This window comes from Plodia interpunctella, chromosome 11 (assembly GCF_027563975.2).
Source record: "Plodia interpunctella isolate USDA-ARS_2022_Savannah chromosome 11, ilPloInte3.2, whole genome shotgun sequence".
Lineage (NCBI taxonomy): Eukaryota > Metazoa > Arthropoda > Insecta > Lepidoptera > Pyralidae > Plodia > Plodia interpunctella.
This window is the reverse complement of record NC_071304.1, coordinates 5,115,998-5,140,582: the sequence shown is the minus strand read 5'-3', so window position 1 is coordinate 5,140,582 and position 24,585 is coordinate 5,115,998. Positions and strand designations below refer to the sequence as shown.

General features: G+C 34.2%; 1 protein-coding gene across 1 annotated transcript in view; it reads left to right on the top strand.

Annotated features, from left to right (window-relative positions):
* The window catches only part of LOC128673602 (uncharacterized protein), a 99,463-nt gene that overhangs the window by 27,330 nt on the left and 47,548 nt on the right, over nucleotides 1-24,585 (top strand). The window contains exon 2 of the mRNA XM_053751556.1: nucleotides 836-1,621. Within this exon, the coding sequence (XP_053607531.1) occupies nucleotides 897-1,621 (725 nt within the window). The 5' untranslated portion in view covers nucleotides 836-896. The remainder of the gene's footprint in view (nucleotides 1-835; nucleotides 1,622-24,585) is intronic.

The following is a 24,585-nucleotide window of genomic DNA, read 5'->3' as shown; positions in this document are numbered from 1 at the left end:
TAATACGGAGAAGGACATAAGTTACATTTCATTCTACCGTGGGAAACCGTAAATTTTTTGAATATATAAGTAAATATGTAAGAATAATAAAAATTGCTATAAGAAGAAAATGTTCGTCTGAAACATGTAAGATATTTTATTATTTCAATTCAATAGAAAAAATATAATTAATATTATAAATCTCTAAAGTTGTAAACAACTTTAGAAATTTATAATATTAATTATATTTTTATATATTGTGAAGTTTTGAAAGCAGTAGATGCATCATTAAACAAGAGTAGAGTAAGCAAGCGGCTACTTATGCAAATGTTCCGTCCCGGGATAGACTCGGCAAGTTAAGCTGTTAAATGACTTTATCGCACTCCGATTAAATAAGGCAGTTAATTTTTCTATTATAATAACTATTTTTATTACAATTGGAAACTTGTCTTAATTTCTGTCTTAAAATACAAAATATTCCCTTTTCTACATAGGTAAGAATTACAAATTATTGGTTGAAAACATCATTGTAGGCGTTTACCTTCAAGCTCATCAGCACAATTACCATGTGTTCTTTTACCAATTTATACAATGTCATCTGTCGAGGGTCCCTGTAAATCTAACACGGCTAATAAGTAGGTACCGCATAAACTTCGCTCCTGGCCCCTAGTGTGCCTGTCATACTTATATTAGTTTAGTTTCGATTTAAAGAAAATATAACATACATAAGTATTTGTAATATTACAGTCAACGGTGTGCATGTTAATATCACATATCAGTGACTTCCGTCTAGTATGATATGATCCTCTTTGCCTTACAAGATTAGTTCGGTTAGCTGATGGTATCGAATTTCCAGGTGCAAGCGGAGGCGGATGGCGGGTGACGGCGCTGGCGCGGCAGCGTAGTGCTGTGGCGAGATGAGCGGCGCCGGCGTCGGGCCGCCGCCGCTGTCCGCCGCCGAGGCGCTCTCTACGCTCCTCTGGCAGCCGTACGAGTGCCGCTCGCCGCCCCTCGCGCGCTCTCACACCGATGGAGCCCTGGCGAGCGGCTTCGGCGGGGGGGCTTCGGCCTCATGCGCGCCCCAGTCGCCGAACGGCGGTCGACATGCGCGCGCGTCGTACCGCGCTACTTTCCGCCACGAGATGCGGCTGCCAGTGCCGGCGCCCGCCCCGCTGCGCAAGTCCGATTCGGTCTCGGTCCGTGTACCCGGGGAACCGAGTCGACAAAATGTGAACATAGTGCAAGTGCAGGATACGACTTCTGGTTGTAATGTGAACAGTGCGGTGCAGACGGAGAGAGAAAGGAGTGTAGTCAGCGCGGAGTGCCAAACAGAAGAGCCGGCACGGCGACGGCGGACAAGGCGGGCGCGGGCACCGCGCGTGCCCGAGCTGGCTGAGAGCGTGCCTCCGCCGCCGTACAGCACGCTACCGCACCATGCCGGGCTGGCGGTGCACGGAGGGCTGCCGCACGGGGCGATGCCGCCGCACGGGGCGCTGCCACCGCACGGAGCTCTGCCACCGCACGGCGCACTACCGCCGCAGGCGCATCCAGTGCCAGTGCCCGTTTCCGTGCACCCACCAGCACCCCTCATAGCGCCACATCCCCCTACACATCGCTTCCCCTTTCAACCGATTCCTCTCAGGTAAGATAATCATTAAAATCATAAAGAATTCCTGAGTTTTGTCGGCTTTTCAACCATTTCGTTCAACAGTTAGTATTCGCGGAGTTAGAGAAAGATGTACCTATCGCACTATGGAAGGAGCACAAGAAGGAGGTGATGCTGTAGACATTGTATTCTACATAATAAACATAATGTAGAATACAATGTCTACAGCATCACGGTTTTGTAGCGTTTTTGCGTACGATACAACGAAAATAGATTCGTTGAAGTCTTTTGTGTGGACATACCTTTGTGATGAAATTATTTATTTGTATATTAAAATAAACCGATAGATTTATAAAAGTATATATATATGAGTTAACAATTATTCACGTAATCAAACATAATTTTAGGATTCCGTACAATACAAAACACGAAAAAGTAAAAACAGAACGCGTCGTTGTCGTAAAAAATAACTGCGTGCTATAATTTACTGTAATTATAAAGTAACATACCCTACAATACATACACATACATTACACAAAATGTTTTCAATAGCACACAGAAAGTTACTTTGAAAAGTGGGACGGACTGTATGTGACCTTGAGAATGAAAGTTTATGAATTTTAATTTTGTTTATACTTAAGTAATAAATTGGGGTCAATAGTGGGTAGGAAAAGTTTTAAATATATATAGAAATAAGAAGAAACAAATATAGTATTAGAAAGGCGCCTGAACATGACAAATTAAAAAGAAAACAGGTATAGACGTAAGTCAACCAAAACGATACCTAATTTATGGGACAGAATGACGTGGGGTGATAGAATAAATCATTTATTCTCAGTGTAATTTCATCGGCAAACATAATAATTTAATTTTATTAATGATATCCACACTATATATACATATAAATATGAAAGTGTGTTTGTTTGTCCTTCTTTCATGTTAAAACGGAGTAAGGTGAAAAGTGAAGTGAGTGAGGAGCTGAGAGGCGGGCGGAGCCGCGGGTAACAGCTATTAAAGTTATATTTACGGACAGGTAATTAAAACAATTTTCTTCATCACCGAAACGGCTATTATATACCTACCTTCGAGTATATTCATGTCATCTTATATTTTAGCGCAATAATTGTACTTAATTGTAATAGTTTCGGTCACGCTCCACTTGCTGACTCGCCTGAGGACGGACTCGTTATGTAAGCGATTGTCTTACATGTAACAAGGACGCAAAATGTTTTTTTTTAATGATATTGAATGTAAAACTACTGGTTTTAGTAAGGTTAGATAACAATCGAGGATTTTAGCTGAGTTTTACAAATCCTCTGCAAAACTAGTGGTGAATTTCATTTTGTTGAATGCTACGATTGAATTTTGTGATCGTATTATACTCGTAGTTTAAAAAAAAAATGATCCTCCGTTTCTACCTGCTTTGCGACCCAAAAGATTTTTAAATTGTATCTATCCGAGTTAGTTTATGTCGCTATTCGTCGTATTGAACACACGGATTTGTTATTTTTTCTACTAGCACAAACATTTTGATTTGTGCAATGTATGTGTAAGTAGTAATGATAAACATTTCTAAATGTTCATATTGATTCAATGAATTTTGTCAATTCGTTGAAAGATTTCACAGTTAAAGAATAGGATTCGTCATTTTGGTAGGCGAAATGGCTAATGGCGAAATTTGACAAAAAGACACAACCTTCACATAATAAACGGGTGTTGTGTTCATTAAAGTAATAAGTGTTGTGTAGTGGAACAGGTTTCCTTGGCGGCCATGTGATGGAAAGTGGCGTATGTGGGCTTGTCTTAGATTGCCACGGGTATAAAAACTCAATGACTAGTTTGAACAGGCTTCTAGGCTATCTGGCTGAAACAGGCCTGTTTTACTCAGTTTGTTAAATAATATGATTAATACACCCAAATGAAAATTTTGTGTCACAGAAAAGAAATTAAAATAAATGAAATAAAATTAATGATAGGCTAAGATCCGTACTTAATTCCTAAATTTTATGTTAGAATTAAATCATGACTATACAATTACTACCTATACTTATACAATTTCATTAATTAATATTACCGATATTAAGTTTGGAATAAAATAAATTTAAGTGTCATTAATAACAATTTCTTTAAAAAAAGACAACCAGAAACGTTCCCTCGAAAGCGATAAATGTATTAATAAATAAACATAGCCTAATTGATAAGGAACAAATTGTTTTTAAAATATTAAATTAATTATTTAATATCTTCTTTAAATGACTGCCTAATTACTTAATTTGCCACGTTATGATTATACCTGAATCAGTTTTCTATTTGTCATGTACTTATTATTGCTATAAGCGTGGTAAAAGTGGGTCTTTTAATGTTCATCGATCATGAAGATCACGATTATCACATTATCCTAATATCTAATATCATCAGCCGTTTTCGAAACTTGTCTCAGTATTTGCAATTAGACGATGCAACGATAGATAAAACGATGCAACGTAAACTTGATCAATTTCTTTACAATAACGTTTCACTTTCTGAAAATAAAATAAATAATAAAAAATACATCGCTTTAAAAAAAATGGAAATCCTACGCGTACTTTCGTATGAATCGAATGAATAGATCGCAAAATCGAACTTCACGCAGTGTCTTGTGTGTCCTACATATTAACAAGATCCGTGTAGTGTGGGTCGGTACTGTACTACAAAATAAGGTGAATACAGAATTGCTTTAAATTGTTATGGAGCAGAAGTAGACATGATATGTTATGTGATGCTATGTTATAAATTCTAAACTGAAGCAGAAAATGAGTTAGATGAATAACCGGACACCCAAGAAGAGCAGCAAGATATAATAAACCAAAAAGAAGAGAAGAATTCTATTGTATTAGAAAATAGTCAAGTCCGAAATATATAGCCGAAATTAGATAATGGAAAACACTCCACATAAGAAAGATGTTGTTCAATAAAAATGTAAGATTAAACTTAATTTTCACACACGTTCTATACATTTGTACAGACTTGTTTTATGTCTAGTTGGTAGATGTGGCCCGCCTCCGATACTGCTCTTTGTATTGCATCGAGTCGAGCTCAGATCGCATGAGAATTGAGGGTACATTCGTTACTGTGTATTTTAACTCGTGGTTAACCTGTCTTTCCTTTGGGATGATAAATTTACACCTAGTTCTTTAAAAATATATATTTCGTGTATTTCCTTTGCTGTTTTCAGAGTTTTGTTGTTCATTTCAATTGTATGTTTACTTGTTGTACCACTGCTATTGCTGATCAAATAAAAACAATCTTACTAAAAATTTTCCTTGCATACATAACCGTTTTGATATACGACCAAATAAGTATTGGGTAAATATACTAAATAATGAAATAAGATTTAAACGACTTATAATTTTTAAAATTTTTAAAATTGTGTCTTTCTGTATCGTAACCATATCTATGATCGTAATATTGTATCTTTTGAAACTCGAAAGACCAGCCGCATTGTTGTGAGCACAACATTTATCCTTAGCTATGAACACTTTTTTGTACTGGGTCTTGTTTGAATACATGTAGCCGTCGGCGCGGTCTCATTCGTAGTAATGTTCTACAGTATTGGATGTTTATTGTATTGGTTCTTATGCAATAGGAAATAGTGTTCAAACATTTCTTGTGTGGTCATGGTCATTGTGATTCGTTTACATACACATTTTTGAATATATATATCTTTAAAACTTTCTTAGCTGTCGGTAGTTATCGGTAAAAAACTTTTTTTAACGAGTAGCGCATATGTAAGTCGAAACCGGCACGGGGTCTTTACTATTTAACTCAATGAAGTAGTTTCATACTTTTCATACATGGCGTAAGCGAAATGTAAGGTGTAAACAGAGGTGTCCTCCAAAACTTGGTTTGTCGGTCAATATCGCCTTGCGAAACTGTTGTCGCTGCGCGTGCGCCACTGTTTGTGGGAACTGCCTACAATGCATCCGTACTACGGCATTGTGTGATACTTAGCATACAGGTCTTGCTTATTTGTATCTTGACTTTCTAGACAAGTTCTATCTTTTAATCGAAATATGTTTTTCATATTATTCTAAATTTACTTAGCTCAATTTTGAATGAAGTTTAAATTCGGTCTTTTATTATTTTATGATTAAGTTTCTTTTCTCTCATGCTAAAAATTAGCTTTATCTTTAATAAACTACATTACTTATATGATTCTTTACTAATCCATAAATAACTATTCGGTAATGATTTATGAAGTTTTTTAGTAGTCCACTTTATATTAAAACTAAACGCAAATAAAATTGCGACTGCTTACGGATGTGAATTCATTGCTAATAACAATGCTTGATCCGGATTAAAGTTTTATGATGACAACAAACATTTGGCAGCTTTCTCTTTTATTTCCGTGTTGAACATCGAAATTGTTTATGTCAGGGAGCGGATGCCAAATCAGCGTTGATCTTTTTGGAAGATAATCCAGTTGTTAATTATTAAGGGGCAAGTCATTCGGTCGATCTATTCCCAGATTCCTCACTTCCTTGAATGTTGCTTACAAATATACTTGCACCTCGACTTTGGCACCCTTCCAACATCCTAATGGTTCGGGACTGACGCCAAAGCAAGAAATCTTCTGTATTAGAAACTAAACTTCTGACTGAAAGTGGATTGACTTAGTCTTCACTTTGTAAATCTTTAAGAGCATCCCTATATCTGTAAATAGAAAATGTCTTTGTGTGTCGAATTTTATTTCAAAGCGAGTGCATTTCAGAAACAACTGTTACAATGTTACAAAACTATTTAATTCTATTGAAATAGTTGGGTTTTCAGACTCTTGAAAACGTTTTGTTTGGGCTTGAGATATATATATATATATATATATATATATATATGAAAAGTTAACAAAGAAGCCAATGACTATGCAAAGTCCACAACGAGGCACGTATGCCTCGTTGGTCGTAGCTTACGAAATCTTGACATCAATTCAACTCGTTAAACAATTGTTTTAATTTTCATATTTTCATAGTTCGATTGGTTTTGGTTTGCAATATTAATATTCCATGGAATCTGATTCATTTGTCTGAAATAATTATTTTGCTTTAGTTTAATGTGGATTTAAATTGGAAATTTAATTTATTAGATGAAATAATAGGCAGGATTAAAATTATTCATTTAAATGGAATGTTATAATATGATCTCAACACATCCTAATCATTATAAATGCTACCCTTTGAAGATCCAGATTAAATACAGGTTGGACTGGTTTAAGAAGTTTTTTTATTTCTAGTTAGTAGGTACTGTAGTGTCACTATTATTTAATACTTCAAATACCTGATAGATTACGTAGTTAATGCAATGTTCGTTCACGGTATAAATTAGTTTAAATCCTACAGTAGCTCAGTTTACCTTTGCACTTGTTAAAATAGGTCAAGATGCGTTAATAAGTTGTTATCATGCATACATTACGAGTACGTATACAACCCAGTGTATGTAAAGTTAGGTCTCACCGAAGAGCGGCGATTGTCGTGATCCAGTGAGGTGAAAGTGCCAGGTGTCGACACGAGCATGCGACAGCCAAGGCGACTCGCTTTGTCCACTCTAATTTGATTTGAATGCTGCAATTCGATATGCTACATTTTTAAGTCTTGCTTCTTAGAACGTCATTCCAAATCCTAACGAATTATCTACTATTTAAACTGGAGTTTGTAAGTACTAGTTTAAATTTAATTTTGCTAAAATTAACAATGTAATATTTTGTTAGAATCGTACGACAACAGTATAGAGGTAAGTGTTTTTGTTACTGGTGAATATTATATGTGAACTTTTTAATGACTAGCTACAGTAGATATTAAGCTTATCCACTTATTGTTTGAGGAATATATTTTCTACATCCTGTACAGGCATACTAAGGTTAAAATCGATTATTTATAGGTAACTTTAGATAACAATCATTTCACTATTTTATATATTTTATTATATATAGCAGTTATTAAATTATTGAAGTATAATCAATTATACGAGTATGTCAATACTGTTAATGGTATATTCACAGTGGTAGCAAAACAAATTCTTATAACGTGTACTAGTACGGTACCGCAAAATAGTTTTGTATAAAGTTTCACAACATTTTATGCGAGGTCACGTTTGGAAAGAGCAATTATTCTCCAACCTTGTATATTGTATAGTAAATAGTTTTTCTAGCAGAAAAAGTTTAGATATATACAACTTTGGTATTCTGATGATAAATAGCAGGTAAAACAACGAAGAAACGTTCATGACGGTTCATGAAAATAAGTTCAACAGTTCGTTTGACTACTTTTGTTATTTTATCAATTCTTGACTTTCCTCTTTGTCGTATCTTTTCCTTCTTTACTCGTAATTATCATCGTAGCATGATCGTCCCTCATCTAGCTCTTATTTCACTTGTGACTAGAATTCATTAGTCAATTAAGCCCTCACATCTATTTCCTCTTCAGTTTTATTATTTTAATTGCTATTTGAACTCGGAATGAATAAAAAGAAGCCCTATTTTTTACGACTGCCCAAAAAATAAAGTGTTTTTGATAAAATTGTCATCTTCCCACGCCCCGTTTCTATAAGAAATAGTAGTGATGTTTTTTCATTAACTAGTTGTAGCACTCCTTTTGTAAGACACGTGTTGGGTTCTCAATCCGTATGCGGTGTTGAGTGGCATGTATGTTTCTGCATACCAAATTGATTCATATGTCATTGGACGGCCTCACGCTATTCGGCCGTTTACATGAGCGCAAATGATGCGGAACCCAACCATAATCTAGTGTCATATATGGCATTTACTGATGACACCGTAATAATTCCATTATGTAAAACGACACGATAGATGAAATATATATAATAGGTCTACACAATATGTTTGCAAATATAAAAATTTCAATTGCCGTTCTCTCAAAATAATGCGGATCCAAGGTTAGTCATTTTTATGATTCCGTGTGGCAAATGTCACAGGTATGACAAAAATTTCCACGAAAATATTTTGTATTCGACAAGACTAAGTAATAAAAGCAGAACCCAGGAATTTATGAAGTAATGTTTCATCTGAATATGGCCTGTAGCAGAAAGTCTTTGTCACGAATCGTTATTACGATCATTAATTATATTCCACCTGAATAGTATTACGTAAGGAGTAAAGGAAAAGATGAAATGAGGAATAGAGTTATTTTAGACGATTACGTGTAAATTTTTGATGAATAGCAATAGCAGCAGATTAAAAGATCCAGTATAAATAATTTCAATACACACATTATGCACCTTTTCATGAAAGAACATTTGGTGGCTTTGATTGATTGCAATCATCTAGGCATAAGGAGTAAGCTAAATCACGGAAGTGGGCAATTGACAACCTTTTGTCAAATTTGATAATAAATTAATGTTGTTAAGAAAACCTCTTGTTCCAATTTTGATAGCACTACTTCTGTGGCATTACGTTATCATTTTGACGAACAAAGAAATAGTACTTGTGCAAGCGAAGAGTGACTGAATACCGATAGATGCCACGTAACAACAGCGACGAACAAAACAAATGCTTTTCGACTCATTCACTCATTGTACAAATAGGTGGCATTACACAATACTACATTAAACACATTTGTCGTATCTACATCACATACTTAGTTAAACTAAAGGGACCGCGACACCAATTTTTGAAATGTAAAGGTAATTTCTAAGTGTATCTTTTGTTACGAAACTGCTACGAAATACAATTGTTATAAGACTCTTTCTCTGCTTTGTAAGCGATGAAATCGGGGTATCTTTCACTGCCATTCGCTAAGGTTATTATGTAAATTGTCGTTGGTAATGATGGGTCAGTGATGGAATCACGCGTCATACTGACATGCTGTAATGATGTGAACTTTTGGCCTTTTATCGTCAACATCGCTAGAAAACGTTACATTCATTTCTCTTTTTACCATTTTTGTAAACATCTTGTTGTAACGTGCCCAAATGTATACGCAACCTATCTTGTTTTACGGTTACAGTATTATTGGACTTTCTACATTTTCTTTTTTAGAGAGCTATACTTATTTACAGTTTAGGATACTATAGTTTAAAATCAGCAGCATCGGCACGATAACTGATCACGAAGAGGGATCATGCACATAATCTACTGTAAAGTATATCTGTATTATTATCATCGAAAGAAGGAGCAAGGAGCCATGGGGAGCTGATGTCAATGAACATAATTATTAGACGTAAGGAAATCTTTCTAAGTTCTTTTTAAGTATAGATCATCATCATCATCATAATGGGGTGCCATCTTCCAATTGAAGTTTGGAGGTAAGCATACGGAACCCCTCGCGGCTTTGAGCCGCTAAGTATGGATATCGTTTTTAAACTATTTGTACAAGTACAATGAGTGTTTAGAAACACTTCAATAGATAGAATCCGGCTGCTTGACATTTTGTTGCTATACGACCTCGGTGCGATTGACCTGCGCGTGCACTTTAAATTCATTGCCAACGTTCAGATTTAGACCTTAAGTCAAATGCAAGACGTTTAAATTTTGAAAGGTCTAATGTACACATTTCCAATAAAACCCTGCCTTTGGTGATCGCCATTCGGCTCTTGACGTGCAATTTGTCTATGTGCATTATCAGTTGAATATTGCTTGAGTTGAGTATGGAACAATCTAAAGCAAATCTATCTCGAGATTAACTAATTCTAGAAAAAAAAATCCCGATTATCACCAACTCTGTACATTTTTAAGCAAAAGCTAATAAACTATTATTTTATACAATTAAACAAATTCTCAGTAAATTAAACAATAGATTAATATGGGAACAATAAATATGATAGTTCCTATCGCCACAGTAAATGCTCATCAGTACTCGCCATTCACTGAGGGGTTACTGTTTTGGTCGACAACCCTACGGAAATGTGAGGGGTGGCCGCAGTTGTAGATTTAATTTAATTTGTATAGGGCTGCTTAATGGGAGTTCTAGTTTGAGCCTTTGTTTGAGGGATAAAACGATAATGCTCTATATTCATATTGTATCAGAAGTGTATATATGTATGATAATATTATTTTCTTTTCAATTTCAATAAGTGAAGGTTATCACCAATTTTACTCAAATTAAGCTCCATTGTCATATAACTTCCTATGCCTAACTCTGGCTCTTATAAATATCTGGCTCTAATAATCCTAATATACATGCGATTTTAATCATTATTTAATATTTAATCATTATTTTTAATACACAGTAGAACGAACATTTTATTTTAAATCTGTCAACGTTTTCATGGTTAATTTGTGTCTTGACGGGAACTTTGTGATGACTTGTTAATGTAGAATATAATATTTCGGTACTTTTTCTTGTGATTCATTACTTGTCATATTATTCAACCATCATAACAATCCAAAGTTTTGTTATGATATTAAATACACATACGCGTGACAGCATATCATATCGGAACGTTATTGTCAAAACATAGAAAATGATAGTATTACGAGTACGTTTACGCATAAACGTGGGACCACCTGGACTGTTGCGTTTGTATAGTATTACATGAAAAGACGGACCTGTATGTGGCTATAATAACGTTGAATTTGGGCAGTTTGATGTGTGTTTTAGCCGACTGTGTTGTTGACTGTACTGCCAACAATACCTCATATACCACCCCACTTGTAAAATATTATCCCATCGTAAGTCGAGATATTTATGGCCATATTAATCGCAGGGTCACCGCATTCGGTTGTTCTAAATTATTTCTATTGTCTATGCCCTTATAATAACAGTGATAATACTATATACCTTCCCAATTATCTTCTGTCACGCGATTCAATGTGTGATATAGGCGTGTACACAATATTATGATTATTTTAATGCGAGGGTTAAATTTAGCCCTCTATTAGTTTCTTGTGTGTAAATGTTTGTTTAATAATAATGGCTTTAAAAATTATTACTTTGTTGGGACGTCATACGTACTTACTTTCTCTGTTTGTTTGCTCCTTATTCGTGATGCTTTTAAGATAGCAACAGTGTGTGTGTCATTTAAATGGAAGCACTGCAACATAATTCTAGTCATCAGTAGTTTTCATATTATGTATTTTTTAAATTATTTCAGGAAAAATATTTCGATTTTGATAAATCTGAATTACATAGTGCCATATTTTTGCACAATTTTCTAAAAGTTGTCGGACAAACCAATCCTTTTAACATCTCTTTCACAAATGAAACTGTGACGTTACATTTCCAGTTGTTCCCGTGTTAATCAGAGCTTAAATATCAATGTGTTTTATTGGCATTGTACAAGAGTCCGTTGTGTATGCATGTGCTACTGCTGGCATACCGGATTAATTAACTTTTGTGGCCGAATGAGGTCGTATGTGTTCAAGTTTAGAATTCAAACATGTTGCTGCATAGCGGGACTGACTAAAGACAAAAATTACACTGTCAGGCTAAATATAAAATTATTTTAAATAAAAAATACAATGCCGATGTTAACACGAGAACTACAAAGTTGGTTTTCATATCATTTGTACAAAGAATGAGGTGGAAAAGAAAGCTAAGGTTAGGTTGCGAGTATACTAAAAGTCTACTTATATTTACTCAAATAAACGACCGAGTTGATTTTATAACTCTCAGAAATAATCGTAAGTAGTTATTGATTTTTATATCGGGCGTGTAATATCCGCGTCTCAAAACTCGGTCCCAAGAAGCTCACCCCCCAAAAACACCCTGTATTATATTTCATCGCGCGAGATTCTGTATCAATAGCGCCTAATGGCGTGGACAGATCCTTTGTGTGACACCCTCTGCCCTTAGCCCAATTACGGCGAAGGCAATGTCCGAATTAATCAACTCGCTTTGAAATACGGACGCAAAACATTATTAGGAGCAGCTAAGTCTATCTCCTTATAGCAAAGTAGATGCCCGACCCGGTTTCACTCATGACACTGATGGTAAAAATTGCATGAAAATCCGTGCAGTAGTTTTTGACGCGGTGGAGGACTACACTAATCTGTACTCAATTCCAATATTGTAACCCGAAATTCTATTTTATTCAATTCTACTCATGCAATGTATTGCATGAGTAGAATTGAATAAAATAGAACTGTTACAACAATAGAATGATGACCACGAAATCGATGATCTAAATTATAAACAATAGCTAGTAGAGTACTCAAATATTATAGTATAAATATTTACTTTAGATACAATATTAATAACATAATAGTTAATTCATAAAGATATTTTATTACTGCTATCACTGCTGGGCAAAAATCTCCCCTAATTTTTCATTCGTCATTGTTACTTATTTTGTCTTTAGCTTCTAGGATTCTCTTTTTTCCTGTATCTGCATGGAAAAATCAAGTTGATTTAATTTTGGATCCATAGGTCTGGCTGCATAAGGTATAAATATATTAATACTATCACTTTATTCGATGTGGTATACTTTTTTAATGTGGCCCTGCAATAGCAATCGTAAACGAAGTTAAACTTTGAAAGCCTTTCACATTTTAATGGGGTCTGATGCATTATGCCTTACGTCTTGTTCTTTGTTAGCTGACTTATTGTGTTGTAAGTATATAATAGATTGGATTACGTGGCTTTCAAGATTACTTAGCAATACATTAGTTTCTCGCATGCGACTTTACTTCCATTAGGTTAGGTAATTTTTTAGAATGTTCTGTGGATAATCCTGGCTGCGGCAATTTGTCCAAAGCTTGAAAGAATAATAAATAAAATAAAACGAAAGATTTAAGATATGAAGAAAAATAATTCCCTTCTAAAACCCAAAATCGTATTATTTAACAAACAATAAATTATAAGAAACTAGTCACAGAAACTGTTTTTGATGTCTCAATTCAGCCTTAATATACTAAATTCACTAAAAATATGTGCGAAATGTGAAATATAAGCATCTGAATTGGCCAATCTGCATAATGAAATGACCTTCTCAAATAACTTTCGATTGTATTACGATATGATACATGTAGTACGACATGCAAACATATAAATATGTTGGCTTGAAAACTTGCCGATCTAGAAAATTACGTTTTGTTGACGAAGACTTTCTCCTGGCCTGCCTTCCACTTAATGTATGTATTTATGACGATGATGGAGTCAATTAGTGTATTAGTGATTTATGAGTAAGCGACTCTTGCTTTCGCTGTGTAAATTTAGTTTAATAACAAACTTTACTGCGTATCCTATCTGATGATGATGAAGAACTCCGGGGAATTCCGGGGATTTTCTGCTGGTCTCTCTGTTTGCATTCATTAGGTTTGATCAACTACACTAGTTTTATGCTATCACAGTTTACTATTACTGTTTAGACTTGTCCATTTTATGTCACACCTAACACGGATTACTACTCAGTTATTATATACGACAGAAGCTGTTTTATTACCATTTCATAAACCTAGATAAACTCATTACATTAGTTTATTTGCTCTATTTGTATTTTAATTTTATTATAATGAAGTATTTTTTATAATTGAGAATGAGTTGCGCATAACCAGTAGGTTACTATTACAATAAAGCAAAAACAAGCATATTCCAGTAAACATAGTAAAATCACGTGGTGCGCTGCGGACCGGTAGAAAGTAGCTTGTGTCTTGAGCCACTCTTCATTCAGCCACATCGAACAGGTTACGACGTTACGACTTGTTTCTCGCACACAAACTCACGCAGGCTCTTCAGCCTAGCACCGAACAGCTACTTTCCACGCACACAGTTGCACCAGAATACGTTTATGTGAACTTGCGCAGTCGCAGGTCAGCGGCGCATCATTTTTTTTAATGAAACTGGTTTTTGTAACGATAACAAAGGAATGACTCAGACCCAGACCTGGATATTAAATGGTTCAATATTTTAAACTCTAAATATAAACTTCGTGAAATTTAAAGGTTTCTAAATATTTTAAGTAACAATATTTTGTAAACAACACGTGACGACGTCCTTAACAGAAAAAATACATTATTTTAACCCAACCTAGATATTCCATAAATATTTCACTTTTTTATTATTAGGAATAATTCAATTCCAGTAATGTAATTCAACATTTTTTAGCTATCTAAGGTTATTTTCAAGCGTGGTTGGTTATCTCTCACCGCACAAATCAGCACAAGGGTCTCTAACTTTCTACTCTATTGTACGACGGTACATAAAACTCAGTACCTAGATACTGGTGACATTGTGCGTCTGTGTCCCTGATTTATCTCGCCTACGAACACGTGTGCGGTTGCCTTAGAATCTCACAACGTTCATCATTTGACGAGGGATTCCTTACCTGCTATAGAATGCGACCCGCCGAGCTCTGAATGCTATGTACGCAACAATAACTTTGTTCAATAGGAAATTTGGTACCGTCGGTATCGAATTTATCGCTGCATGCCTGATTAGTTTGTACATCAAAGAGAGTGGATTGGGAGCGAACATCGGAGGTAAGTGGCGTAGATACATTGTTTATGTTTATTATGTCTTGCTAAGTAGACGTCGTGCCATAGAAGAGACTTTACCGGATAGCGCTGTTGTATTCTATAAGATTGACGAAGATATTTGTTTGGTATACTTCATTAATTTTTTATGTTATCTGGATTTTTACAAATTATGAGTCATTTAGGTTGTGTTAAAGACTTCTCGTAGATATACTGATTATACTCGTAAACCTCAAATGTGTTAAGCAAAGCTGCAACTCACATAATGTATTATATTGCTCATTGTGTTTATGGGCAAAGTAGATGGCATAAGCTAAAAAAGAACTGGTAATATAAATCTGTGTAAGGTTTAAAGTAATCAAACCAAGCAATGTATATTACAATAACAGTTAAATTTCCGCAGTCTGAACTGTGCAGAATTCAATTTCTGAATGTATTGTTGATATACATTATAATATCAGCGAGCATTCCCGCTCTCCCGCCGTTGTCTTTGAATACAATGGTCGTCTACCTGCCCCAAGCCATGTTCGAAATGATTTTACACTGTCGTCGTAATAACGGCCTCGACAGACATTTCAATTCCCAAAGCCTATTGTGATGGACAGACAGACTACGATACCACTCAAGGTTGGTTTGGAGACAAGGCAAAATATTACTGTGTTTTGAGTCTTGAGTAGCCATAAAATAATCCTCACATTACGGTACAAAGCAGATTTAAACTTGTGGCGCCGAAGGTTGAATTATTTTAGTTATTACAGCCTTAACAGTCATTCTCGTGCTTAAGTTGTGTTCCTTCAGTAAGGTTTTTGCTCTACGACCTAATGGAAGCTAATGGAGTTTCCATTTCTTATCTATTGACTTGTATATAACTGTGTGCTCGGAGTATATAGTATATTTTCAAATATTCTGAGAAAATGGCACAGTTATTTGATACAATAATATCGTATTCTTATTTTGTTAGTTTCTTTAATTTGGCCTGATTTCTAAGGAAAAAAATATGTAGTTTCAAGAAAAGGTTGATATATTTCAGTTACATGGAGTTCATCCTTATCTGAGCATTTTCCCAGTTTCTTCGCTACAAAGAGTCGGAGCCCAGGCCAAGGTCCGCTTTCATTTCTCTTCCACTTCGCACGGTCTTTGTCATTCTTAATTGTCACACTTTGTATATCATCATTTATGACATCAAGCCAGTATTTCTTGGGTTTGCCTCTTCTGCCAAGAGCAGGCAGAAGCGGCTTAGACAGACATTTCTTTCCTAAGTAATTTGTTGGTTTACACAAAACGCGATAATGATTGAATCGTGAATATTTATTTCTTATTTTACCTTTTTATAATACCCTGTAAGTACATCAGTTTACGTATGGAGCATTTATCGTGAGAATCTGTGGTGTTCCTTTCGCTTTACTACCTTTGATTGGCCTTTGTTTTCAACTGATGCGTAAGTTCTAGCTTTTATAATGTTCGAAATCAGAACTTGGGGGTCTCAAATATCGCTTCGAACCTGTAATTTATTTTGAGTTATAAACTTCATTCATGTAATTTTATACAACCTTCGCACGAGTAAGTAAAATATCTGAGCTATTGTCCGATTCTGATCTGATCAAGTCTGGTTTCTGATATTGGATTGGACTGGTAATAAATCTCTTTATGAATATAATATAAACATTTTTTACTATAATTTTGTTGATTTCTTAAACTTTTCGAAATGTAAAGATGTGTGTTCAAAAATTTAATAAAGAAATAAAATATGTATAGGTGAACGTAGAAAACGAAGAAGAAAGAATCGCAAATTTAACACAAGTTCCATCAATTTTTTAGTATTTCCTGCAAGTATTCCGATGAAATGTGAATGATTCTGATATGATGTAAATGCTTTTCTCAGCTGATGTCGTAACAGACCGCGCTGGGCTCAGCCTTCGGAACGACCACGCGTCGCTAGCCATAGGCCATTTTACAGTCTCAATGTGCTATGGTCCGGTCTAAAACTTAGAAACGTTTTAAAATGTCCAGATAATGTTATATGAAATAAGGGCAAATAGAAGCTCCAAATACTGTTTAAAAAAAGCTATTGGTCGCTATATTATAAAAAATATTTTGAACGAGAATTAGATTCAATTAGTGAGTTAGATACGCAGGAGCTACTATGTTCTATTCTGGCTAAATAATACCTCTTCCATTTGAATTATTTTTTCCAAAGTTTGTGTAGATCTGATACAAAGGGCTGAAAAATTGGACGTTTTGAAAAAGCCCGAGATTGGTCGGACCGTTACTTACTTGCTTCTGTTTACGGCTCTTGTATATCGTGACATTAATATGTAACAGTTGGCTGTTCACCATTGTTTATGTTGTACTTATGTTATATTATATACGTAACATATTAAATAATAACATAACACACTTTTCTATTCAGATCTATGCTAAAAATGGTAGGTATTGGACAATTTAATTGATTAAACACTTTGCCATTTATGGTTTCTAAATGAGTAAAATCATACGCAATTACAAGATAAATCTTTAAAAAAATAATAACTTTTGGAATTGTCATTTTGTGCTCTTTAAAATAGGCAGAGCGGTTAGGTTAGATGTAGGCCAATAATTACTAAAATGTTAGATTTGTCGTATTCATTGTTAGGTAATTACCATTCTATTGTAATTTATATATAGTATCTACGTAGTATGCATATACGAAGTATATAGATATCTAAAATATAATTAAACTTGTACTAGTCGATAGCTGAATAAAAACAGATTAACATCTAGATTTGACGAGCCTGGTTTACCGTTATCGTGGATTCTACTAGACGTAAACAATGGTACCTGCGCCTGCGCAGTCGCCCCGTGAGAAGTGCAGACTGCGCCAAGCCAACCGGTACTGTAGAATATCCTGTGTACAAAGCAAGCTATTTAAAAAGTATATTTCGAAAATACTTGATTAATTTGAACTAACTATCCTACCTAAATGGCAATTTCAATTCGGCATTTACTGTAAATTTTTAAAGAACTTTTCAGAATTGATAATGATTTATTATTTATGTAATTACACAGCGTTAACATAATTACATGAGAGTATAAATTTAAATATATTTACATAGTGATAATATTTGTGATAATGTTTGAGTTGGTTAAGTGATTCACCATTCAAGTTAGCTTGCTGACCCAAGTTCCATCATGTTTTGTTATTTTATAAAAGAATCTAAAGAAAGACAGTTAGTTTCCTACTAGCTGTATATATCAAATGTTCAAGGAGTTTAGGAGGTTCGTATTTGAGTCCATTTTATATTAGGTCAATTTGTTTATAACACAATTAGAACTTCAAATCAAGCACGTACCAATATTTTTTATTCTTGGATTAATCTGATCATGTTATTGCACGGTTTGAGTGTTAGGTAAGTAAATTTTTTGAAAAAGAGTTTTAAATAATACGATTTGGACATTTGACAGAGTCTGAACTTTCTTTATTTTGTACTGAGGTCGATGCACGTCGCCAGATGGTGCTAGTGTTCTACAGAAATTGAAAATAATCGTGCATTGATAGTAAACATCATCATGTAAAATTATATGTAAAAGCTCGATGTTTTGCATTGATAATTATAAATATAAGTCTCTGTTCTAAATCTCCGCATATTCCTGGTTGCGTTCGGGGTGTGACGCCACGAAGCCAGCGTAAATAATAACCTTAACATTTTGAAAATGAAATTATTTAATATTTGTCAACTATCCGACTTTTGTTTCATTTCATGTTATGTCTCCAATATTACTACACTCAGTAAGTATGATTTAATGCAATAGAAATGATTTTTTAAAATTATTAATTTCTTTATTAATTTTCAATATGTTTTTTTACGCATATTAAAACGTGAGTATCAAAATAAGTTTTGATACTCACGTTTTAATCTACAATTTGGAAGTCATCGTTGCGTCTCGGTAACTGTTTCGAATCGTTGTAATGACAGATCCAGTTATTTTATCTCTTGCTAGTTGGTTGCATTTTGTGAAACGATCCGTCACTTCAGTGATACAATACTGTACAACGACTAAAAAAATGTCCGGTTTCTGGAGTACAACACTGATCGTCCTATATTCCATAGTCCTAATTGTTGAATAATCTATAGGTATTACTACAATTTACGGCGAGCATCACATCACATCAAATTACACCATGGATTTAGTAAGTACTACTAATTCCATGCATTCCAAACATCAATAAAGTCGTAATTTAAAAGTATTTAAAAAGACAGTCACTATTTTCTGATACGCAATAATGAAAAAATCTCCATGAATTTAAAACCGTGAGAAGTGCCCAAGAAAGCCATCTAAATAACAGTAGCCAAAAAGTGAGAGCATTCGATCACGATTCGAAGAAGTTTTTGTATGAACCTAAATTTTTGTTTTTACATCTGGCCCCAATATCAAGTGGCCTGCATTGTTTAAACGTGTCGTTTGAAGTAAGTATTTACAAAAAAAATAAATAGAACAATAATACTTGTATTGTTGAGCTAGTATACTTTTCAAAATCTTGAACTTCTTTCGGGATTAACTAAACTAATGTAATTATTAATCCCCGACGTTAGAAGGAGATAGAATATATAATAGGGTAACTGATGGTTTCCAAATGGCTAAAGACACATTTTGTAAATATAACAAAGTACTTTCGATGGCATTTAGTAAGTCGAATATACTTTGAATGTAAAGCAAAATAGTCTCTAATTTAGAATAAGGAATCGGAAAAAAGCTTAGAGACAGAGTCAAAGAGTCTTTATTATATTATGATTTTATAGTTAAAACATTTTTTGTTTGCCTGCAAATAAATTAATTTCATTTCAAAGAACCTAATAAAGAATAAACGAAATGTTAAAATAATTTAAAGGTTGGCATTAAAATAAAATAATATATTTTAAACAAAGACTTAGGAAGAATCGTGATCACACGATTCGGGCCACGATCTAAATAACCGATTTCGCACGCCCACCACTTGCGTGCCTCAAATTATCGAGCCCTCAAAATCTTTTACATAGGGCAAATTAACTATTATATGGCAGGTAACACCCGAGGGGTTTTAGTGAAGCACGTAATTTCAATTAAATTCGTATTATAATCGTTTTGAATATTAAACACATCATGTATAAGTCATTCAAAGTTTTAAAAAGGAAAATATATAAATTAGTATATGCCGATTCGTTCATAATATAGTTAATAATAATTTATAATTCTATAATTTAAATTTATAACTTTTCATTTATAAATTTGTTTTTTCGTTTATAAATTTTTCATTTATAAAGTTGTCTATAATCGTTTGTCATTCATAAGTTGACCTTGAAAATAATCTTAACTATGGATAGTGCTACCGATAGATCCGGGCGCTATCGATAGTTCAAATACTGCCCTTGATGGAGCCCTATTGAATGTAGTAAGCTGAGAATCTGACATACCTGTATGACGCCACAGATAATGCTGTATCAGTGGCGTCGTATCGGTTCTCACAAATTTTCAAATTTATCTGAGTTGACATTCCAAGAAGAAGAATCTGAGAGGTCGGTCACGTATTCATATCAAAATGGTCGTCATGGCCGATATTGTTTGGTCAGACAGAGCCCTGGCCTAAAATGTAAACGTAAAATAGGTTAAATACGTATACACTCGCCTGTTTGTACTCAACATGATGCGAATATATCACCTGAAAATACACATTCTTTACGTAATTTCTTTTTGTCTACAAATTTGTATATTTAAAATAAAAATACAAATAAAAATAGCATTCTGCCATGTTCGTTTTGGCCAAGTCACGAAATGAGTTTCGCGTCGTAAAGGGTGAAACAGGGCTTTATTGCCAATTATTATGGCTGTTGGTTCAATCTCGTTAATGTGTCGCTTCTAGTAATGTCACAATCAAATGCAATTAATTGTTTGTATTTGTTTCAGGTACGTTACACTAGCTTCTTCGTTTTATTGGTAGGTATGAAGTAATTTGTCATTATAAAAAGTGAGCTATTTAATATTTAGATATATTTAGATATCTTATAAGTTTATATAAAACATACCAAAACATATATTTATTATTACCACAATTATTCCTCTAAAAACTTTTTGTGATATTAGTTTATACATATACTCGCATTAGTTACATGGAACATTTATTTACATAGATAAATTACCAAATTAATAAATAATCAAAGTGTTAAGTTGGTAAATATCTGAATTAGGAAATTATAGGAAAATAAATTCCCATAGTAGCTTATCTTGAATATCTATAATATATATCCTTATTTTGAATTGATTCGAAACGGTATTTTATAGGAAAAGCGTCGCTTTATGCCGTTGATTTATTTTCGATCAAGTTTTCGATTCATAAACGAATAACCGGATTTACCGTCAGCAGCAACAATGGAGTTCGTCGTCAGCATAGATTTTCTGAGCTACTCCTTTCTGCGCACGAACTTTAATAGCTCTTCACGGGTGAAATGTAATCTTCCACTTCGACCTATTTAGTTACTACAAGTGATGAGTATATTTGTTTTTAAGTATTTAATGGAACTAAAAGAGATCGATACGAATTAATAATGAACGAATTAGTAACCATAACGTAATCTGAAGAACATTATAAACAAATAAATTATCATATTATTTATTTACATTTACATATTTGTCATTCGTCATTTTTGTTATCATCACATCACTATTTAATAATAACATTTTGTATAAAAATACACATGACAAGCACTTGAAAAATATTCACCGGTGCTCTAAACGGGTCCAATATGAGGTGTTCATATTGGTGCGCAGAGTGGAATACCCCAATTTTCTCTGCGGAGGCCGGTAAAAGGTCGTAATATGGTGCGCTGACTTCGTTTGCACACAAAGGCCTTCAACTGAGCTTTCATAAAAATCCTATAGTCAAATGTTCGAGCATTTTATTGTGAACAATTGGTATTTAATAAAAATTCCGGTGGAAAATGTTTTATTGACGGCCGAAAATTGCTTTGACAATCTTTGGAAGGTGGACGTATATCGTCATGTTTAGCCATGTCGATTACTGTGACCATACTTGTGAATGCTTAGAATGATGACAGAATATACTGGAGGGATGGACGATGGTGAATTAATACTACTTCGAAGAAATATGTGTTTGAATATTATCTCAAGTGTTAAAATATTTATTCTGATTCTGATTCTTACACAGCTTTTTCAAAGCACTTTTTCACGTCACATTCTAAAATTAATTACCTATATTACATACAGCTACAATAGATACAAACTACTAGCATTTCGGAACGACCTTACCGCTGCTGAACTCATTTTCTCACACGGGTTTACCATAGTTTATATTTTAAATATTTTTTCCAGTAAACTAAAAAAGTAAATATCTACTAACTCTACATATAAGTCCAAGGTATATTATTATGTATATATTTCTCTGTTTTCAAGAGCGATAACATAATTCGAATCCATAATCTAGCTAATAATTTCATTAACTTTCTTTAGATATTATAAAATCCGAATACATTTCGATTTCTTCACTCCCGACGGCCTGTGCATTTTGCCTGGCCTGTTAATTGCTATGATGCCACAGATAGACATACATCTGTGGCATCATAGCAATTAAAGGGCTGAACCGATTTTGATATAGTTTTTTTTATATGAAAGATAATTTGATGCGGGAATGTTCTCAGCTATGTTTGGAAAACATTCGTTTGAAGTTGCTGGTATAATCGCAAATGAGGTGATACCAGCAACATCAGAGGAAGATTTCATAAATTTTTGATTTAGTTTTTTTTCTAGTTCCTATTAGATGGGTTGGAATTGGTCTCGTTCGATGTAGAACTTCGATGGTCCGCAGTTTTAGAGCAAAATGAATGTCGAAGTTTCAAACGGTATGTTGTAATCGATGTTGCCAGTTTAAATACGAATTTGTGGCGTTCAGACCACAACGGCATTGTTTCAATATGCCGCTCGTAGATCGGTATTTCATTATTACGTGCGTGATTACCGAGATTTATATATTTTAACCTGTGTAAAAGACCTTTAATGCAATTTAGTGATTGCATATTTGAATATGCAATCACTAAACATCATATAAATTCTGCAGTCTGTAGTCTATTCAATTCATTTTCACTTTGTCTACTCAATCAATCTTGTATTATTTCGTGCATGTTAGATTTTGGCGAAGAAGGACATAAGTCTGTGCAATTGTATTGTTCCCGGCGAAAACTAGTTTCAAATATTTTATTTATCATCATTATACCTCTCATAAATACGTACCTATATCATTGTTGGTACGCATTATCATCCTTGACGATATCTAAAACAAATATTTTGATACAAATATTTGGGTACCTATTATCATCGCTAGTTAAATATAATGTAGTTTAATCTTGACATCTATTAATTTATAACACTTACATCATGGATGCACTTGCATATTCAGTCATAATTACGTTACTTTGCACGAGGAAATGGATGAGGCGGGCTAGCACGCAAGGATTTATGCATACGATGTGGTAAGATTTCGGTCATAAGTGAGATGGAGAAACTAGATTAGTGATTAGTTTTGCGTAGTCTTTATTATTACAAGGATATAGAGAGTACTCGTACTTATTTTGTAGGTTATGTCATTAATCAAACTTAAATGATAATAATTGAATTTAAAGCATTGAAAATAGCAGCCTGAAAGCCTTACATAAAACGAAATGTCGCATTGGCATAGATCGAAACAAGAAGAAAGCATAAAGCGGTTTCCACGTGAGATGGGGCGCGCCGAGTCACGTACAATCTGACGGTTATTCCACTTTCCAGTTTTCATCAAGTGAATAATAAATAACAAAACACATTCTGGCAGAATGATTCTGCTCGAATCCACAGAGTATTTCGCTGGCGCTGGCGAATGCGTTTTGCGTAGTGCGGCCCGATGTCGCGCAAATCGCTCGGAAATACGGCGCTTTTTGGTGAAGAACTGCTTTGATTCGACCTGACATTAGAGAATGTACCTATTGCTCTTTCTTTGCGACAAAATTTTTAGAAAACATATATATTACTTCGGCAAAAATGAATGCACATATATGGCTAACTAGCTGCGCCCTGGGGCTTCGCTCCCGTGGGAATTTCGGGATAAAAATACCGTATGTGTTATTATAGGTACCTGTGTAACTACCAAAATTTTATGACAATCCGTCCAATAGATTGCGTAAAAGAGTAACAAACATACATTTTCACAAATTTTCGCATTTATAATGTTAATAGGTTATTATTATATTATTTTATATATTAGTATTTATACTGACCGATATTTATATCGTGTCATAGAAAAAGCTATATAAGTTAATATTTTAATATAAAGAAGCACTTCACAACATTGGATTTGGATTTTAATTCAGAACGTTATGTTTAAAACTAGTTCAATTAATGGTTTGTTGACTCAGGAAACAAGGAATAAAAATAATACCAGTAAAGTTAACGTAATTATGACAAAGATTTAATTAATATTCTCGCTTACATACTGGCAAATTGGTAACGAGTATTCCCAAGTTGAGTCGTAGAGATAATGTAGAACAGATTGCCAAATAAGTTGCCATTAGGGAAATCTACTATCAGCTAACAAGTAATAATA